Below are 18,965 nucleotides of genomic sequence, written 5' to 3'. Positions count from 1 at the left end.
TCACCTGATGTAACTCCAGGTGTGTTGAGGAGAGGGTTGGTATCACCTGATGTAACTCCAGGTGTGTTGAGGAGAGGGTTGGTATCACCTGATGTAACTCCAGGTGTGTTGGTATCACCTGATGTAACTCCAGGTGTGTTGAGGAGAGGGTTGGTATCACCTGATGTAACTCCAGGTGTGTTGGTATCACCTGATGTAACTCCAGGTGTGTTGAGGAGAGGGTTGGTATCACCTGATGTAACTCCAGGTGTGTTGAGGAGAGGGTTGGTATCACCTGATGTAACTCCAGGTGGGTTGGTATCACCTGATGTAACTCCAGGTGGGGGTATCACCTGATGTAACTCCAGGTGTGTTGAGGAGAGGGTTGGTATCACCTAATGTAACTCCAGGTGTGTTGGTATCACCTGATGTAACTCCAGGTGTGTTGAGGAGAGGGTTGGTATCACCTGATGTAACTCCAGGTGTGTTGGTATCACCTGATGTAACTCCAGGTGTGTTTGTATCACCTGATGTAACTCCAGGTGGGTTGGTATCACCTGATGTAACTCCAGGTGTGTTGAGGAGAGGGTTGGTATCACCTGATGTAACTCCAGGTGTGTTGAGGAGAGGGTTGGTATCACCTGATGTAACTCCAGGTGTGTTGAGGAGATGGTCGGTGTGACCTGTAACTCCAGGTAAAAGGGGGTGTCTGGTAGTGTTTGATGAAGTCTAACTCACTGGTATTCTGGATGTTTCATACTGTATATAATGGCTCTCAAACCAACATATTGATACAGGATCTGTGTTTAACACTGTTAAGATTCAAGTCAGATTACCGGCGAGAGTTTAATATTTCAACTGAGCTCATTTCATCAAGTGGAGGCTAATGACTGGGTTATATATCATTGTTACATAAACGACTGGGCTCCCCCTCGTGCCCTGAAACAGTTTGACTAGAGCATGACCCCTTGACCTCTGTATAGGCGCCCACCAGCCAAACGGACCAATTACATCAAACATGGCTGCCTGGCTCCGTTCCGTTGTCCCTGGCAACAGCTGGTCGAGGAGTGGGAGCTGATCGTGAAGGAGGAAGGAGGAGGAGGGGGAGGGGAGGAGGCAGTCGTACCAATGGAACAGGAAGTGACACCACCACAGAGTAACTTCACAGTCTTGAGGTAGATGCCACTTCTGGATGATACTGTATATATGTGAGGGATAAACACTGAGCTGTGTACATTATCTGGATATAATGGACCCCGTGGTAGGAAGAAGGATCCGCTTGGTGCAGTGATTTAGAACAGTTATGAGGCAGGGTAGTGGTTAGAGTGTAGAGGGGGCAGGGTAGCCTAGTGGTTAGTGTAGAGGGGGCAGGGTAGCCTAGTGGTTAGTGTAGAGGGGGCAGGGTAGCCTAGTGGTTAGAGTGTAGAGGGGGCAGGGTAGTGGTTAGAGTGTCGAGGCGGCAGGGTAGCCTAGTGGTTAGAGTGTAGAGGGGGCAGGGTAGCCTAGTGGTTAGAGTGTAGAGGGGGCAGGGTAGCCTAGTGGTTAGAGTGTAGAGGGGGCAGGGTAGCCTAGTGGTTAGAGTGTAGAGGGGGCAGGGTAGCCTAGTGGTTAGAGTGTAGAGGCGGCAGGGTAGCCTAGTGGTTAGAGTGTAGAGGGGGCAGGGTAGCCTAGTGGTTAGAGTGTAGAGGCGGCAGGGTAGCCTAGTGGTTAGAGCGTTGGACTAGTACCCGGAAGGTTGCAAGTTCAAACCCCCGAGCTGACATGGTACAAATCTGACGTTCTGCCCCTGAACAGGCAGTTAACCCACTGTTCCTAGGTTGTCTTTGTAAATAAGAATTTGTTCTTAACTGACTTGCCTAGTTAAATAAAGGTCAAATAAAATAATATTTGACATCAGTCAAAACACCTCATGTTATCAAGAACAAGATAACTAGCTGTCGGACCAACCAGAATCATTACAACACACGGCCTTGCCTCATTGAAGTGACGTTGTCAGCTAACCTGTCTAGAAGACTTATCTCAACTAGCTTATAGTATCCTGCTTAGCCCATGTTTTCACAAAGGACTGGTACTTATTGGTCCTCCTGCAATGATATGTTTTGTTCAGGAAAGTTCCTCAGTCAAACGTCCTCCTTATATCCTGTTAGGCCTCTTCAGTCCGTATCACGGTAGTTTAGCATTACGGCGCGATTTGACATTTAAAGGCGATGTTACGGCGCGATTTGACATTTAAAGGCGATGTTACGGCGCGATTTGACATTTAAAGGCGATGTTACGGCGCGATTTGACATTTAAAGGCGATGTTACGGCGCGATTTGACATTTAAAGGCGATGTTACGGCGCGATTTGACATTTAAAGGCGATGTTACGGCGCGATTTGACATTTAAAGGCGATGTTACAGCGAGATTTGATATTTTAAGGCGATGTTACGGCGCGATTTGACATTTAAAGGCGATGTTACGGCGCAATTTGACATTTAAAGGCGATGTTACAGCGGAAGTGGAGACTGCATTCACGGTAAACGTGGCATATGTCGGCTCAATGGGAAATTATCTTTCAATTTCTATTCTAGCGGAATCTGTAGCGCTTCAGCCTTAGACTGAATAGAGTCCGGAATCTGTAGCGCTTCAGCCTTAACCTGAAGAGTCCTGAATCTGTAGCGCTTCAGCCTTAGACTGAATAGAGTCCTGAATCTGTAGCGCTTCAGCCTTAGACTGAATAGAGTCCTGAATCTGTAGCGCTTCAGCCGTAGACTGAATAGAGTCCTGAATCTGTAGCGCTTCAGCCGTAGACTGAATAGAGTCCTGAATCTGTCGAGCTTCAGCCGCAGACTGAATAGAGTCCTGAATTTCACTAGAAAGTGTTTTTCATTACCTCTAATATTAGTTTCATCCTCTCCTCTGCATAACTTATAGTATTCATTCATAATGTTTCACATTTTATGAAACCCCTATTGTTTTAATAATGACACCTTTTCCCCCACAGTGTAGCGTAGTGTCTGACAGCTCTGATGCATAACCCCTCCCAGCATACCTTTCATGATAACCCCTCCCAGCATACCTTTCATGATAACCCCTCCCAGCATACCTTTCATGATAACCCCTCCCCAGCATACCTTTCATGATAACCCTCCCAGCATACCTTTCATGATAACCCCTCCCAGCATACCTTTCATGATAACCCCTCCCAGCATACCTTTCATGATAACCCCTCCCCAGCATACCTTTCATGATAACCCCTCCCCAGCATACCTTCATGATAACCCCTCCCCAGCATACCTTTCATGATAACCCCTCCCCAGCATACCTTTCATGATAACCCCTCCCCAGCATACCTTTCATGATAACCCCTCCCCAGCATACCTTTCATGATAACCCCTCCCCAGCATACCTTTCATGATAACCCCTCCCCAGCATACCTTTCATGATAACCCCTCCCCAGCATACCTTTCATGATAACCCCTCCCCAGCATACCTTTCATGATGAGAACATAACCCCTCCCCAGCATACCTTTCACGATGAGAACATAACCCCTACCCAGCATACCTTTCACGATGAGAACATAACCCCTCCCAGCATACCTTTCACGATGAGAACATAACCCCTACCCAGCATACCTTTCACGATGAGAACATAACCCCTCCCAGCATACCTTTCACGATGAGAACATAACCCCTCCCAGCATACCTTTCACGATGAGAACATAAACACACCCCCCCAGCATACCTTTTCATGATGGGAACATTCAGACCCAAATGACTACCCTACATCAGAGAGATTATCCTCCTAAAATCAGCAGTTTATAGAGTAATGGCTGACTTCATGAGCTCAGATTGTGTTTTTACTGCGTTTTGGCTGAATCCATTTTTTTTTGTGGTGCTGGGAATCACTGGGCGGTTTAAAGAAAACACAACAGTTCATACCTTGTAAGACCACTTTGTTGGTCCACTGAGGATACAAAATGGTTTTCCTAGAAGTAGTGGCCGTATTTTATAAACCCTGAGCCACGATTGGTTTCCGCAGCTTAAACACTGAACCCTAATTGGTTGTCTCTGTGTTCAACAGGAATAGGAAGTCTCTAAGGCAGCTGTCCGCTTGGTGTCGCCCCACATCCTCTAAATGTCAGAGGGCACGTAACCTCGGATCAACACCACAACTCAACCGTAACGTTGCAGCGTCTCTCCTCTCAGCACACGGTGGCAGCAGCCTGGTGTGGATCCGTCTCTCCCTCGTCACCAAGGGCCAACCGGAGCAGCACGCCCTGGTGTGTGTCCCCACCGCAGAGGACCTCCAGCTGGTACGTAAGGAGCCGGGCTGCACAGGGCCCCAGGAGCCGCTACACACTGACCACTTCAAGAGCCGCGTCAAACGGCCACGCAAGAAGGACCACAACAAACCTGGAACCTCCTCTTCCTCCGCCAAGCAGTCTGACCCTGCCTCAGTCCCTGGTGTCAACCCTGGTCCTGATCCTAGCTCCTCCTCCAGCCTCACCAACCCCTATACCTCAGTCGCTAGTGTCAACCCTGATCCTAGCTCCTCCTCCAGCCTCACCAACCCCTGTACCTCAGCCCTGACTCTGGGTCTCTGGCCGGAGCCCCTTCCCAGCGTCACCTCCCACTGCTCCAGGGTGACTCTGGGCTGGGTGACCCAGGGGGACTTCTCCCTGTCGGCTGGCTGTGGAGAGGCTCTGGGGCTCCTCAGCCTTACTGGTCTCCTACACACCCTGCTCAGACAGCCTGATGGCCAGAGAGGACTGGTGCTGCTACGGAACCCCGGATCACTGCAATACCGTTTCGCTAAGATCAACATAGAGGTCTGAGGAGTACTGTAGGTTCAATCCCACATCGCTAAGATCAACATAGAGGTCTGAGGAGTACTGCAGGTTCAATCCCACGTCTGAGGAGTACTGCGGGTTCAATCCCACGTCACTAAGATCAACATAGAGGTCTGAGGAGTACTGCGGGTTCAATCCCACGTCACTAAGGTCAACAGAGGTCTGAGGAGTACTGCGGGTTCAATCCCACGTCTGAGGAGTACTGCAGGTTCAATCCCACATCACAACAGTGCCGCTTCTGTTAGGGGTACTAGATATGAAATAAAACACTGTGCCTAGTGCGAGTCCCTTCACCCCGACCCCTGTTAGGGGTACTAGATATTAAATGCCTGGCATGCACACACAACATTACCCACATTGTTTGAGTGGAATAACTTTTTATTGATAATAATTCCCTGTAAGGTTTTCTGGGAGTTTTTCATTTGAGTTGAAATGAGTCAAAAAAAAAAAAAAAAAAAAATGTTCAATATTGTTTTCACGGAAGGGACTGCCTTCAGATTGTCACTGGGTGTGTACTGGTTCTGTAGAGAAGACACCAGTCATTCTTTGGTTTGCCTGATTCCCATCTTTGTTTGGATTTGAGAGCTGTAGTTGAAGTGGTTGACAATAAAAATCCCTCTACTCCAATCTGAGTTACCTAAAGCCTATTCCCTGTCAAACACTGTGTTAGTTACTGTATAGTGTAGCCTGGCCTGCCTGCACAGCACATGGTAGTTGTCTAGTGAGAGCTAGCTAATGGTGTTACTGCCTGCACAGCGATAGCTACTGTTTACTGCACATGGTAGTTGTCTTGAGAGCTAGCTAGGTGTGTAGCCTAGCCTGCACAGCTACTGTTTACTGCACATGGTAGTTGTCTAGCTAACAGTGTGTAGCCTAGCCTGCACAGCGTTTACTGTTTACTGCATGGTAGTTGTCTTGAGAGCTAGCAGTGGTGTGTAGCCTAGCCTGCACAGCGATAGCTACTGTTTACTGCACATGGTAGTTGTCTTGAGAGCTAACAGGTGTGTAACCTAGCCTGCACAGCGATAGCTACTGTTTACTGCACATGGTAGTTGTCTTGCCTAACAGTGTGCTAACTGCTGGGAGCCTGCACAGCGATAGCTACTGTTTACTGCACATGGTAGTTGTCTAGTGAGAGCTAGCTAATGGTGTGTAGCCTAGCCTGCAGCCTACTGTTTACTGCACATGGTTGTCTAGCAGTAACAGCGATGCACATGGTGCTAGTGAGAGCAGCTAATGGTGTGTAGCAGCCTGCACATGGTAGCAGTAAGTGACATGTGCCAGAACACACCCCTTATTTTGAAATTGATGAGCTGATTTGCTATAATTTTATACATTTAATATTTTTCCCCCATTTTTAAATATTCAAGCATAATTTAAAATTCATTACATAGGCCTAAATGAAATATACTTTATGTACGATGTCCTGAAAGGAAACTACCAAATAAAATGTATTATTATTATTGACAATTAATTTTAGGTTCACCCCCCCGTTCACAAAAATGGTTCGCTCCTACAGACAGTGAGTCACATGGGCGTGGCCTGCTATAAAAAGCAGACCGGCCATTCAGTTACTGTTCGATTGAGCAAACCGAGTGACCTAAGCGATTTTGAGCGCGCTGTGATCGCCGGCCAGCCGGCCTCCTGGGCTATTCACGCATGACAGTGTCTGGGGTTTACCGAGAACGGTACGACAAACAAACAACATCCAGTCAGCGGCAGTCCTGTGGGTGAAAACAGCTCATTAATGAAGGGTGGCAGTCCTGTGGGTGAAAACAGCTCCAGTCAGCGGCAGTCCTGTGGGTGACAACAGCTCATTGATGAGAGGTCGGCAGTCCTGTGGGTGACAACAGCTCATTAATGAGAGGTCAGCAGTCCTGTGGGTGACAACAGCTCATTGATGAGAGGTCAGGTCAGTCCTGTGGGTGAAAACAGCTCATTGATGAGAGTCCTGTGGGTGACAACAGCTCATTGATGAGAGGTCGGCAGTCCTGTGGGTGAAACAGCTCATTGATGAGAGGTTGGCACAACAGTCCTGTGGGTGACAACAGCTCATTGATGAGAGGTCGGCAGTCCTGTGGGTGACAACAGCTCATTGATGAGAGGTCAGTCCTGTGGGTGACCAGCTCATTGATGAGGTCCTGACAACAGCTCGATGAGAGGTCGGCAGTCCTGTGGGTGACAACAGCTCATTGATGAGAGGGTGGCAGTCCTGTGGGTGACAACAGCTCATTGATGAGAGGGTGGCAGTCCTGTGGGTGACAACAGCTCATTGATGAGAGGTCAGCAGTCCTGTGGGTGACAACAGCTCGGTGATGAGAGGTCCAAGGAGAACGGCAAGAATCGTGCAAGCTAACAGGCAAATAACGGCGCAGTACAACAGTGGTGTGCAGATATGCATCTTGGGAATGCACAACTCGTAGGTCCTTGTCACGGATGAGCTGTTGCAGCAGACGACCACACCGGGTTCCTATCAGATAAAAACAACAAGAGGCTCCCAGTGGGCACGTGATCATCAACACTGGACAACTGAGGAGTGGAAAAGCAGTGCCTGGTCCGACCAATCCTGGTTCCTGTTGCGTCCTGCTGATGTCAGGGTTTGGCGTAAGCAGCATGAGTCCATGGCCACATCCTGTCTGGTGTCAACGGTACAGGCTGGTGGTGTAACGGTGTGGGGAATGTTTTCCTGGCACACGTTAGGGCCCTTGATACCAATTGAGCAACGTGCCCATGCCCCGAAGAATTCAGGCTGTTCTGGAGGCAGAGGTACTCACTTTGGGTGCTGTTTATATTTAAGTGCAGGAACTCTGTAATACTGTTGAGATACTATTCTAGAATAGAAACAGGAATTCCAATACTGTTGAGATAATATTCTGGAAGAGGAACAGGAACTCTGCAATACTGTTGAGATAATATTCTAGAAGAGGAACAGGAACTCTGTAATACTGTTGAGATAATATTCTAGAAGAGGGAACAGGAATTGGACTTCCTGACGGGCCGACCGCAGGCTGTGAGGATTAGCATCAGAGGCCCCAGGGGTGTGTCTTCAGTCATCTGCTGTACTCTCTGTTCACCAACGACTGCATGGCTTTGCACCACATCAACTCCCATCATCAAGTTTGCAGGCCTGATAACCAACCTGTCTTACTTATTGATGTCATGTTAAATCCACTTCAATCAGTGTAGATGAAGGGGAGGAGACAGATTAAAGGATTTAAGCCTTGAGACATGGATTGTGTCTGAAGGCCAAGACTAGTGCCTTTGAACAGTTTCCCAATGGTCCATTGGGAAACTGTTGAGCGGGAAAACCCAGCACCGTTGCACTTCTTGACACATTCAAACAGGCGCTCCTACCCCATTCAAAGGCACTAGTCTTGGCCATTTCCCAACTGTGGGAAGTAATTGGAGTCAACATGGGCCAGCATCCTCGTGGAACGCTGTCGACACCTAGAGTCCACGCCCCGACGTCAAGAGGGTGCAACTCAATATTAGGAAGGTGTTCCGTACCCTCAGTGTCTACATTCACATTTAAGTCATTTAGCAGAGAGCATTCAGTGTCGTACTGGTCCCCCGTTGGGAATAGAACCCACAACCACGGCAAGGCAAGTGCCCTGCTCTACCAACTGAGCCACACATCACACCTGCTGTTACTAGACTATTATATTGTGCCTTCCTGTATTCTACTGATTCTAGAAAGTTTCCTATTCTACCGAGACATTTACGTCATGCTCCTATTTGTCTCTATTATTGTTGTGAAGTAGGAGCCTGCAGTAAGCATTGTGGACGATATATCTCGTACATACGACTAATAAAACTGAGCTGGCTTTCTACTCTCAAAATGAGTTTAAAATGTTTTCATTTTTTTATTACCAAGATAAATTGTCTAACATTGACAGATCATTTTTACTTTTAAGTCAAAATAAAATGAGTGTTTTTCTTACCGATATACCTTTGCTTAAGTCCATTGTCACTAAAGATATGATTCAAAATGGAGGTGAGGGTTCCCTGAGGTGAGTTGAAGACGTTGGCTCAGCCATACCTGTCAGTTAAACTATTACACTGCTCTTTGCAATGCAATTCAGAAAATGACGTTTTGATTTGAAAAAGGGTGAAGCTGTAGTTGTCATATTAAAATGTCTGTAGTCCTGAGGCCATCCTTCCCGAAGCCTGGTCCATGTTTATTAGCTTAACCAGACGTTTAAAAAAGCTCACATTTAAATAGTAATTCTTGTTACGACCAGTAGAGTGCGCTGGTGCACCTCCTTTGCCAGCCGGGAGCTCGAGAAACACTTTAAATATCACATTCCAGTTTATTAACAAATCAATGATTGAAACCATCTCATCAGAAACTCAATCCAACAGTTGCTTTCGTATTAACAGAGAATATCAGGTGGTTCCTCCAGACAGCCTCCTTGAGAATTAAATGACGTTTTATGTGTCTGTAGTGCATTTGGGTTCGATCCTGAGACTTCTCCTCAGTATCTGTATGCAACAGAGTTCAGAGTTCAATTGTAACTTTCCCAAAGATGTCCAGGTTTTCCCAGAAATCCTGCTTCTGGCAAGTCTCCTGGAATCAGGAGTGAGTTACAAGATACTAGGATTTCTGGAAAATCTGGGGAATTTTTTTGCTAATGGAGACCGTGCTCTCACTTTGTCCCTGTAGTCAGTCAGTCTGGCAACCCAGGAGAGAGATGTGTAGTGTTGACACAGGTAGTCTCTGTACACAGACAGACAGGTGTGGCTGATATTAGGAGTCGTCCTGTGGGCCAGGTTTGTTACACATGAGTTTAGCTGCCAGAGATCCGTACGCGTTGCTTTTAGCCTCCGGCTGGACCTTGTCTTTACATTTTCTCCCTGTAGTAGAGACAAGACATATAGATCATTCAGTTATTCTGCTGCTGGTCTACATTCACCATGTTATTCTGCTGCTGGGGATAATGCACATTCACCACGTTATTCTGCTGCTGGGGATAATGCACATTCACCATGTTGTTCTGCTGCTGGGGATAATGCACATTCACCATGGTGTTCTGCTGCTGGGGATAATGCACATTCACCATGTTATTCTGCTGCTGGGGATAATGCACATTCACCATGTTGTTCTGCTGCTGGGGATAATGCACATTCACCATGTTATTCTGCTGCTGGGGATAATGCACATTCACCACGTTGTTCTGCTGCTGGGGATAATGCACATTCACCACGTTGTTCTGCTGCTGGGGATAATGCACATTCACCACGTTATTCTGCTGCTGGGGATAATGCACATTCACCACGTTATTCTGCTGCTGGGGATAATGCACATTCACCACGTTGTTCTGCTGCTGGGGATAATGCACATTCACCACGTTATTCTGTTGCTGGGGATAATGCACATTCACCGCGTTATTCTGCTGCTGGGGATAATGCACATTCACCGCGTTATTCTGTTGCTGGGGATAATGCACATTCACCATGTTATTCTGTTGCTGGGGATAATGCACATTCACCACGTTGTTCTGCTGCTGGGGATAATGCACATTAACCTCACCTTCTGGCTATTGAGAGATGTCTGAACAGGTTTACTGTAGGGTAAGACACTAAGCACCTCCTGGCTATTGAGAGATGTCTGAACAGGTTTACTGCTAGGGTAAGACACTAAGCACCTCTGGCTATTGAGAGATGTCTGAACAGGTTTACTGTAGGGTAAGACACTAAGCACCTTCCTGGCTATTGAGGGATGTCTGAACAGGTTTACTGTAGGGTAAGACACTAAGCACCCCTGGTCCAACCACGTCCTCCAGTACCTCCCAACAGCCCAACCCTAGTCCTCCAGTACCCCCTGAACAGGTTTACTGTAGGGTAACAGCCCAACCCTAGTCCTCCAGTACCCCCAACAGCCCAACCCTAGTCCTCCAGTACCCCCAACAGCCCAACCCAATCCTCCAGTACCCCCAACAGCCCAACCCTAGTCCTCCAGTACCCCCCAACAGCTCAACCCCGGTCCTCCAGTACCCCCAACAGCCCAACCCTAGTCCTCCAGTACCCCCAACAGCCCAACCCCAGTCCTCCAATACCCCCAACAGCCCAACCCTAGTCCTCCAGTACCCCCAACAGCCCAACCCTAGTCCTCCAGTACCCCCAACAGCTCAACCCCCAACAGGTCCTCCAATACCCCCAACCAACAGCCCAACCCCGGTCCTCCACTACCCCCAACAGCCCAACTCCGGTCATCCAGTACCCCCAACAGCCCAACCCCGGTCCTCCAGTACCCCCAACAGCCCAACCCTCGGTCCTCCAGTACCCCCCCCAACAGCCCAACTCCGGTCCTCCAGTACCCCCCAACAGCCCAACTCCGGTCCTCCAGTACCCCCAACAGCCCAACCCCGGTCCTCCAGAACCTCCCAGCCCACCCCGGTCCTCCAGTACCCCCAACAGCCCAACCCAATCCTCCAGTACCCCCAACAGCCCAACCCTAGTCCTCCAGTACCCCCCCCAACAGCTCAACCCCGGTCCTCCAGTACCCCCAACAGCCCAACCCTAGTCCTCCAGTACCCCCCCGGTCCTCCAACAGCCCAACCCCAGTCCTCCAGTACCCCCAACAGCCCAACCCTAGTCCTCCAGTACCCCCAACAGCCCAACCCTAGTCCTCCAGTACCCCCAACAGCCCAACAGCCCAACTCCGGTCCTCCAGTACCCCCAACAGCCCAACCCCGGTCCTCCACTACCCCCAACAGCCCAACTCCGGTCCTCCAGTACCCCCAACAGCCCAACTCCGGTCCTCCAGTACCCCCTCCGGTCCTCCAACAGCCCAACTCCCGGTCCTCCAGTACCCCCAACAGCCCAACCCGGTCCTCCAGTACCCTCCAGTACCAACAGCCCAACTCCGGTCCTCCAGTACCCCCAACAGCCCAACCCGGTCCTCCAGCCCAACCTCCCAACCCCGGTCCTCCAGTACCCCCAACAGCCCCCAACTCCGGTCCTCCAGTACCCCCAACAGCCCAACTCCGGTCCTCCAGTACCCCCAACAGCCCAACTCCGGTCCTCCAGTACCCCCAACAGCCCAACTCCGGTCCTCCAGTACCCCCAACAGCCCAACTCCGGTCCTCCAGTACCCCCAACAGCCCAACCCGGTCCTAGTCCTCCAGTATCCCCTCCAGTACCCCCCAACAGCCCAACTCCGGTCCTCCAGTACCCCCAACAGCCCAACCCCGGTCCTCCAGTATCCCCCCCCCCAACAGCCCAACTCCGGTCCTCCAGTACCCCCAACCCAACCCTAGTCCTCCAGTACCCCCCCCAACAGCCCAACTCCGGTCCTCCAGTACCCCCAACAGCCCAACTCCCAAGCGGTCCTCCAGTATCCCCCAACAGCCCAACTCCGGTCCTCCAGTACCCCCAACCCAACCCTAGTCCTCCAGTACCCCCAACAGCCCAACTCCGGTCCTCCAGTACCCCCCAACAGCCCAACCCCGGTCCTCCAGCCCAACTCCGGTCCCCCAACAGCCCAACTCCGGTCCTCCAGTACCCCCAACAGCCCAACTCCGGTCCTCCAGTACCCCCCCCCAACAGCCCAACTCCAGTCCTCCAGTACCCCCAACAGCCCAACTCCGGTCCTCCAGTCCCCCCCAACAGCCCAACTCCGGTCCTCCAGTACCCCCAACAGCCCAACTCCGGTCCTCCAGTACCCCCAACAGCCCAACTCCGGTCCTCCAGTACCCCCAACAGCCCAACTCCGGTCCTCCAGTACCCCCAACCCGGTCCTCCAGTACCCCCAACAGCCCAACTCCGGTCCTCCAGTACCCCCAGCCCACCCGGTCCTCCAGTACCCCCAACAGCCCAACTCCGGTCCTCCAGTACCCCCAACCCCAACTCCGGTCCTCCAGTACCCCCAACAGCCCAACTCCGGTCCTCCAGTACCCCCAACCCCAACTCCGGTCCTCCAGTACCCCCAACAGCCCAACAGCCCAACTCCGGTCCTCCAGTACCCCCAACAGCCCAGTACCCCGGTCCTCCAGTACCCCCAACCCCCCAACTCCGGTCCTGCAGTACCCCCCAACAGCCCAACTCCGGTCCTCCAGTACCCCCCAACAGCCCAACTCCGGTCCTCCAGTACCCCCCAACAGTTTCGTTGTAACCCTTGCCAAACACTTCAACTAATTGAGGACTTGATGATTAGTGGACAAGTTGAATCAGGTGTGCTTGTCCAGGGTTACAATACAAATGGGTACTGTTGGACCGGGGGATTTAGTTTCAGGTGTTTCTGGTACCCCTGCTACGTGTGGTTAGCTGGAGCCATACCAGGAATACCATGTTAAAATATCACAGAGAATTACCTGCTTCAAATGCAACTTGTTTAGGCAAAAAAAGGTTGATTTGTGTTTCCTTGTAGAAATCTCGTCTTGGATATTAAATCAAGATGTTTCAAATGCTCCCATCCATTTCTATTTGTTGTAGAAGTATATAGTTACCTGGTATTTTCCCCATGGCTATGAAGGTTATGTTTTCAGTCTTGATCTTGGGTCTGTCTCTGGCTATCAGGAAGACTCCAATGAATGAGAGCAGGCAGCTGGAAGAGTTCAGAGAGAAGGTTATGTTCAAATATCACTCTAAAATCATGGAGTTGAAATCACAGTGTTTACAATTTTGGAGTCATCTGAACCCTCAGAGTGATACGGTCTCTGGAGTTCACTGGGACGGTGTACTAAACTCCACTAAGAGTTCACTGGGACGGTGTACTAAACTCCACTGGGACGGTGTACTAAACTCCACTAAGAGTTCACTGGGACGGTGTACTAAACTCCACTGGGACGGTGTACTAAACTCCACTGGGACGGTGTACTAAACTCCACTAAGAGTTCACTGGGACGGTGTACTAAACTCCACTGGGACGGTGTACTAAACTCCACTGGGACGGTGTACTAAACTCCACTAAGAGTTCACTGGGACGGTGTACTAAACTCCACTGGGACGGTGTACTAAACTCCACTAAGAGTTCACTGGGACGGTGTACTAAACTCCACTAAGAGTTCATTGGGACGGTGTACTAAACTCCACTAAGAGTTCATTGGGACGGTGTACTAAACTCCACTAAGAGTTCATTGGGACGGTGTACTAAACTCCACTAAGAGTTCATTGGGACGGTGTACTAAACTCCACTAAGAGTTCATTGGGACGGTGTACTAAACTCCACTAAGAGTTCACTGGGACGGTGTACTAAACTCCACTGGGACGGTGTACTAAACTCCACTAAGAGTTCACTGGGACGGTGTACTAAACTCCACTAAGAGTTCACTGGGACGGTGTACTAAGCTCCACTGGGACGGTGTACTAAACTCCACTGGGACGGTGTACTAAACTCCACTAAGAGTTCACTGGGACGGTGTACTAAACTCCACTAAGAGTTCACTGGGACGGTGTACTAAACTCCACTAAGAGTAACCAGATACAGGGACTGAAGAGTATCCACAGCCCCTACTCTGAAAGTCACGGCCCCTACTCTGAACGTCCCGGCCCCTACTCTGAACGTCACGGCCCCTACTCTGAACGTCACGGCCCGTATTCAGGTGGAATGTCAAGGCCCGTATTCAGGTGGAATGTCAAGGCCCGTATTCTTAAAAAGACAGTACTCATGGGGTTTTGCATACTACTTACCCAAAGAGAAACATTAAAATATTGAGCAAAGCCAAGCCCTGGAATTCCTGGTAAAATACTATTCCTGCAAAAGAAAAGTAGTTTAACACCAAGCCAAAACAACATCAGAGAGGCAGAGGGAGAGATGCAGAGAGGCAGAGGGAGAGAGGCAGAGGGAGAGAGAGATGCAGAGGGAGGCAGAGGGAGGGATGCAGAAGGAGAGATGCAGAGAGAGGCAGAGGAGGGATGCAGAGGGAGAGAGAGGCAGAGGGAGAGAGAGAGAGAGAGATGCAGAGGGAGAGAGAGGGGGAGAGAGAGAGAGAGAGAGAGAGAGGGAGAGAGAGAGGCAGAGAGAGAGCTGCAGAGAGAGAGGCAGAGAGAGAGATGCAGAGGGAGAGAGAGGGAGAGAGGCAGAGGGAGAGATGCAGAGGGAGAGAGGGAGAGAGAGAGCTGCAGAGGGAGAGAGAGGGAGAGATGCAGAGGGAGAGAGAGGAGAGAGAGAGAGCTGCAGAGGGAGAGAGGGCAGAGGGAGAGAGAGATGCAGAGAAGGGGGAAAGAGAGAGAGAGGCAGAGAGGGAGAGATGCAGAGGGAGAGAGATGCAGAGAGGCAGAGGGAGAGAGAGGCAGAGATGCAGAGGGAGAGAGAGGCAGAGATGCAGAGGGAGAGAGAGGCAGAGAGAGAGGCAGAGAGAGAGGCAGAGAGAGAGAGGCAGAGAGAGAGATGCAGAGAGGCAGAGGGAGAGAGAGGCAGGCAGAGAGAGAGAGAGGCAGAGGGACAGGGAGGCAGAGGGAGGGAGAGGCAGAGGGAGGCAGAGAGAGGGGCAGAGGGAGAGAGAGGCAGAGGGACAGGGAGGCAGAGAGAGAGAGGCAGAGAGGGAGGCAGAGGCAGACAGCTGTCCATATCTGGAGGATAAACTCTAATTAGTATGGAGCACCAGACCATGAAAACATTTGGCGTCCCCAAATGCCATCCGTGTCTTTATTTAGTGCCCTACTTTTGACCAGGGCCCATAGAAAGTAGTGTACTATCTAGGGAATAGGGTGCCATTTGGGATGCTCTTTTAGGTTTTCAGTGGAGTTGCGCGGAGTTAGCCTGGCAGAGTCACAGAACAACAAAAAGAAGTCCTCCGGAGATGCGAGCCAGGCCGAGTGATTATTTTACCTCCAATTTCTTGTCTCATCGCTGCATCCCCAACGGGTTCGTGAGGCGAAGGTCGAGTCACATGTCCTCTGAAACATGACCCGCCAAACCACACTTCACAACACCTGCCCGCTAACCCGGAAGCCAGCTGCACCAGCTGTGTCGGTGGTAACACTGTTCGACTGAGGTCAGCCTGCAGGCACCCGGCCCGCCACAAGGAGTCGCTAGAGCGCCATGAGCCAAGTAAAGCCCCTCCCGGCCAAACCCTCCCCTAACGACGCTGGGCCAATTGTGTGCCGCCCCATGGGACTCCCGGTCACGGCCAGTTGTTAAACAGCCTGGGATCGAACCCCAGGCTGTAGTGACGCTGTGCCACTCAGGAGGCCGCAAGACTGAGTGACTCTGTTGGACCTTTTAAAAAGAGATGGCAGTGATTCTAGAGAACCCAGGGAGAAAGAGGGATGGAGAGAGACAAAGGAGGGGCAGAGACAGTGAGAGGGAGATGGGGAGAGAGGGGCAGAGACAGTGAGAGGGAGATGGGGCTGGAGAGGAGGGATGGAGTGAGACAGAAAGGAGGGGCAGAGACAGTGAGAGGCAGATGGGGAGAGAGGGATGGAGAGGGGCAGAGACAGTGAGATATGGAGAGGGGCAGAGACAGAGACAGTGAGAGGGAGATGGGGAGAGAGGGGCAGAGACAGTGAGAGGGAGATGGGGATGGAGAGGAGGGATGGAGTGAGACAGAAAGGAGGGGCAGAGACAGTGAGGGAGATGGGGAGAGAGGGATGGAGAGGGGCAGAGACAGTGAGAGGGAGATGGGGGAGAGAGGGATGGAGAGGGGCAGAGACAGTGAGAGGGAGATGGGGAGAGAGGGATGGAGAGGGGCAGAGACAGTGAGAGGGAGATGGGGAGAGAGGAGATGGAGAGGGGCAGAGACAGTGAGAGGGAGATGGGGAGAGAGGGGCAGAGACAGTGAGAGGGAGATGGGGAGAGAGGGATGGAGAGGGGCAGAGACAGTGAGAGGGAGATGGGGAGAGAGGGATGGAGAGGGGCAGAGACAGTGAGAGGGAGATGGGGAGAGAGGGATGGAGAGGGGCAGAGACAGTGAGAGGGAGATGGGGAGAGAGGGAGGAGAGGGGCAGAGACAGTGAGAGAGGGATGGAGAGGGGCAGAGACAGTGAGAGGGAGATGGGGAGAGAGATGGGCAGAGACAGTGAGAGGGAGATGGGGAGAGAGGGAGGAGAGGGGCAGAGACAGTGAGATGGGGAGATGGGGAGAGAGGGAGGAGAGGGGCAGAGACAGTGAGAGGGAGAGAGGGAGGGGAGAGGGGCAGAGACAGTGAGAGGGAGATGGGGAGAGAGGGAGGAGAGGGGCAGAGACAGTGAGAGGGAGAGAGGAGGAGAGGGGCAGAGACAGTGAGAGGGAGATGGGGAGAGAGGGAGGAGAGAGGGGCAGAGACAGTGAGAGAGGGATGGAGAGGGGGAGAGAGACAGTGAGAGGGAGATGGGGAGAGAGGGGCAGAGACAGTGAGAGGGGCAGAGACAGTGAGAGGGGCAGAGACAGTGAGAGGGGGAGAGGGGGGAGAGGGGCAGAGACAGTGGGAAAGGAAAAAGCAGACAAAGAAATGGTTCCCTAGTTGATCAGTAAGCCACCAACACTGAGGGTGTTACCCATAGACTTCTGATGTTATCCCAGCAGAGCTATAGGGAACAAAACATGCATTTTATTTTTTCCAACAGAGCTCATCTCAACTAGAATCGTCACAGAGGTAAATCTGAGCTGGAATCGTCACAGAGGGAAATCTGAGCTGGAATCGTCACAGAGGGAAATCGTCACAGAGGGAAATCTGAGCTGGAATCGTCACAGAGGGAAATCTGAGCTGGAATCGTCACAGAGGGAAATCTGAGCTGGAATCGTCAGAGGGAAATCTGAGCTGGAACCGTCACAGAGGGAAATCTGAGCTGGAATCGTCACAGAGGGAAATCTGAGCTGGAATCGTCACAGAGGGAAATCTGAGCTGGAATCGTCACAGAGGGAAATCTGAGCTGGAATCGTCACAGAGGGAAATCTGAGCTGGAATCGTCACAGAGGGAAATCTGAGCTGGAATCGTCAGAGGGAAATCTGAGCTGGAACCGTCACAGAGGGAAATCTGAGCTGGAACAGTCACAGAGGGAAATCTGAGCTGGAACCGTCACAGAGGGAAATCTGAGCTGGAACCGTCACAGAGGGAAATCTGAGCTGGAACAGTCACACAGGGAAATCTGAGCTGGAATCGTCACAGAGGGAAATATGAGCTGGAATCGTCACAGAGGAAATCTGAGGACTCCTGTTTTAATAGGTATTATTATACATCTTGCTGAGAGATGGATGGGTGACAACAGTCAATGCTGGTGTCTGTTGATAGATGAGAACAATGGAATAATGCCAAGCTCAGGGATCTCCTTGGGTGTCCCAAATGGCACCCTATTCCCTATATAGTACACTACTTTTAACAAGGGCCCCATAAGGCTCTGGTCGGGAGTAGTTGGCCATTTCCATTGAAAGCCCCCACTAAGCCACACCTCCAATATCATTTCCTTTTCGAGTGAATTGTAGAGTTGGTTGTTGAACTTGTTCATTTTAAGTCCTGTGGACGTCAAGTGAGTTCCTCGGCGTAGAATATAATTGGAATTAAATTAACTCTTTGGGACAATTACATTAAATATATCATAAAGCCTTAGTTTAATCCTAACAGAACACCTACATTAAATATATCATGAGGCCTTAGTTTAATCCTAACACAACTCCTACATTAAATATATCATAAAGCCTTAGTTTAATCCTAACACAACTCCTACATTAAATATATCATGAGGCCTTAGGAAACTCCTGGTTTACAAGTCACATGATGCTGGCGTGTAATTCCTATTGGAATCCAGCCAGAGTTAGGTTGTTAATGAAACACTAGGTAACACTGGCAGATTAACACTAGGTAACACTGGCAGATTAACACTGGCCAATTAGCTGTAAATGGCAGATTAACACTAGGTAACACTGGCAGATTAACGCTAGGTAACACTGGCCAATTAGCTGTAAATGGCAGATTAACACTAGGTAACACTGGCAGATTAACACTAGGTAACACTGGCAGATTAACACTGGCCAATTAGCTGTAAATGGCAGATTAACACTAGGTAACACTGGCAGATTAACACTAGGTAACACTGGCAGATTAACACTAGGTAACACTGGCCAATTAGCTGTAAATGCCAGATTAACACTAGGTAACACTGGCAGATTAACACTAGGTAACACTGGCCAATTAGCTGTAAATGGCAGATTAACACTAGGTAACACTGGCAGATTAACGCTAGGTAACACTGGCCAATTAGCAGTAAATGGCAGATTAACACTAGGTAACACT

At 50.4% G+C, this 18,965-nt stretch overlaps 2 protein-coding genes across 5 annotated transcripts in view; one reads left to right on the top strand and one right to left on the bottom strand.

The window, feature by feature from the left end:
• Window positions 1–932: 932 nt before the first annotated feature.
• On the top strand, window positions 933–5,441 carry LOC121844944 (ribonucleases P/MRP protein subunit POP1-like). Its single transcript, XM_042315474.1, has 3 exons — window positions 933–1,154; window positions 4,046–4,862; window positions 5,023–5,441. Exons 1-2 carry the CDS (start codon window positions 1,108–1,110, stop codon window positions 4,797–4,799), a joined length of 801 nt encoding a protein of 266 aa, XP_042171408.1. The 5' UTR covers window positions 933–1,107; the 3' UTR covers window positions 4,800–4,862; window positions 5,023–5,441.
• A 3,663-nt stretch (window positions 5,442–9,104) lies between these two features.
• Window positions 9,105–18,965, bottom strand: part of LOC112241099 (NIPA-like protein 2) — a 46,683-nt gene continuing 36,822 nt past the window's right edge. For 2 of the 4 annotated variants that reach the window (XM_042315471.1, XM_042315473.1), the window contains exons 9-11: window positions 14,445–14,508; window positions 13,262–13,359; window positions 9,105–9,668 (exon numbers count right to left, since the gene is read on the bottom strand). In XM_042315471.1, coding sequence (XP_042171405.1) covers window positions 9,562–9,668; window positions 13,262–13,359; window positions 14,445–14,508 — 269 coding nt within the window. In that variant the 3' untranslated portion in view covers window positions 9,105–9,561. Of the gene's footprint in view, window positions 9,669–9,920; window positions 10,319–13,261; window positions 13,360–14,444; window positions 14,509–18,965 lie in introns of those variants that run through there. The other 2 variants (XM_042315472.1, XR_006082230.1) reach the window with 2 other exon arrangements.

The sequence above is a fragment of the Oncorhynchus tshawytscha genome, unplaced genomic scaffold, assembly GCF_018296145.1.
Source record: "Oncorhynchus tshawytscha isolate Ot180627B unplaced genomic scaffold, Otsh_v2.0 Un_contig_3682_pilon_pilon, whole genome shotgun sequence".
NCBI lineage: Eukaryota > Metazoa > Chordata > Actinopteri > Salmoniformes > Salmonidae > Oncorhynchus > Oncorhynchus tshawytscha.
Note: the sequence above shows the minus strand (reverse complement) of the source record. Positions and strands in the feature narration are given on the sequence as shown.

Excerpts from the sequence above, each read along its gene's own strand:
- LOC121844944 (XM_042315474.1), top strand. The coding sequence starts at position 1,108 with ATGGAACAGGAAGTGACACCACCACAGAGTAACTTCACAGTCTTGAG. Across the intron at positions 1,155-4,045 it reads AGTAACTTCACAGTCTTGAG|GAATAGGAAGTCTCTAAGGC; the intron begins GTAGATGCCACT and ends TGTGTTCAACAG.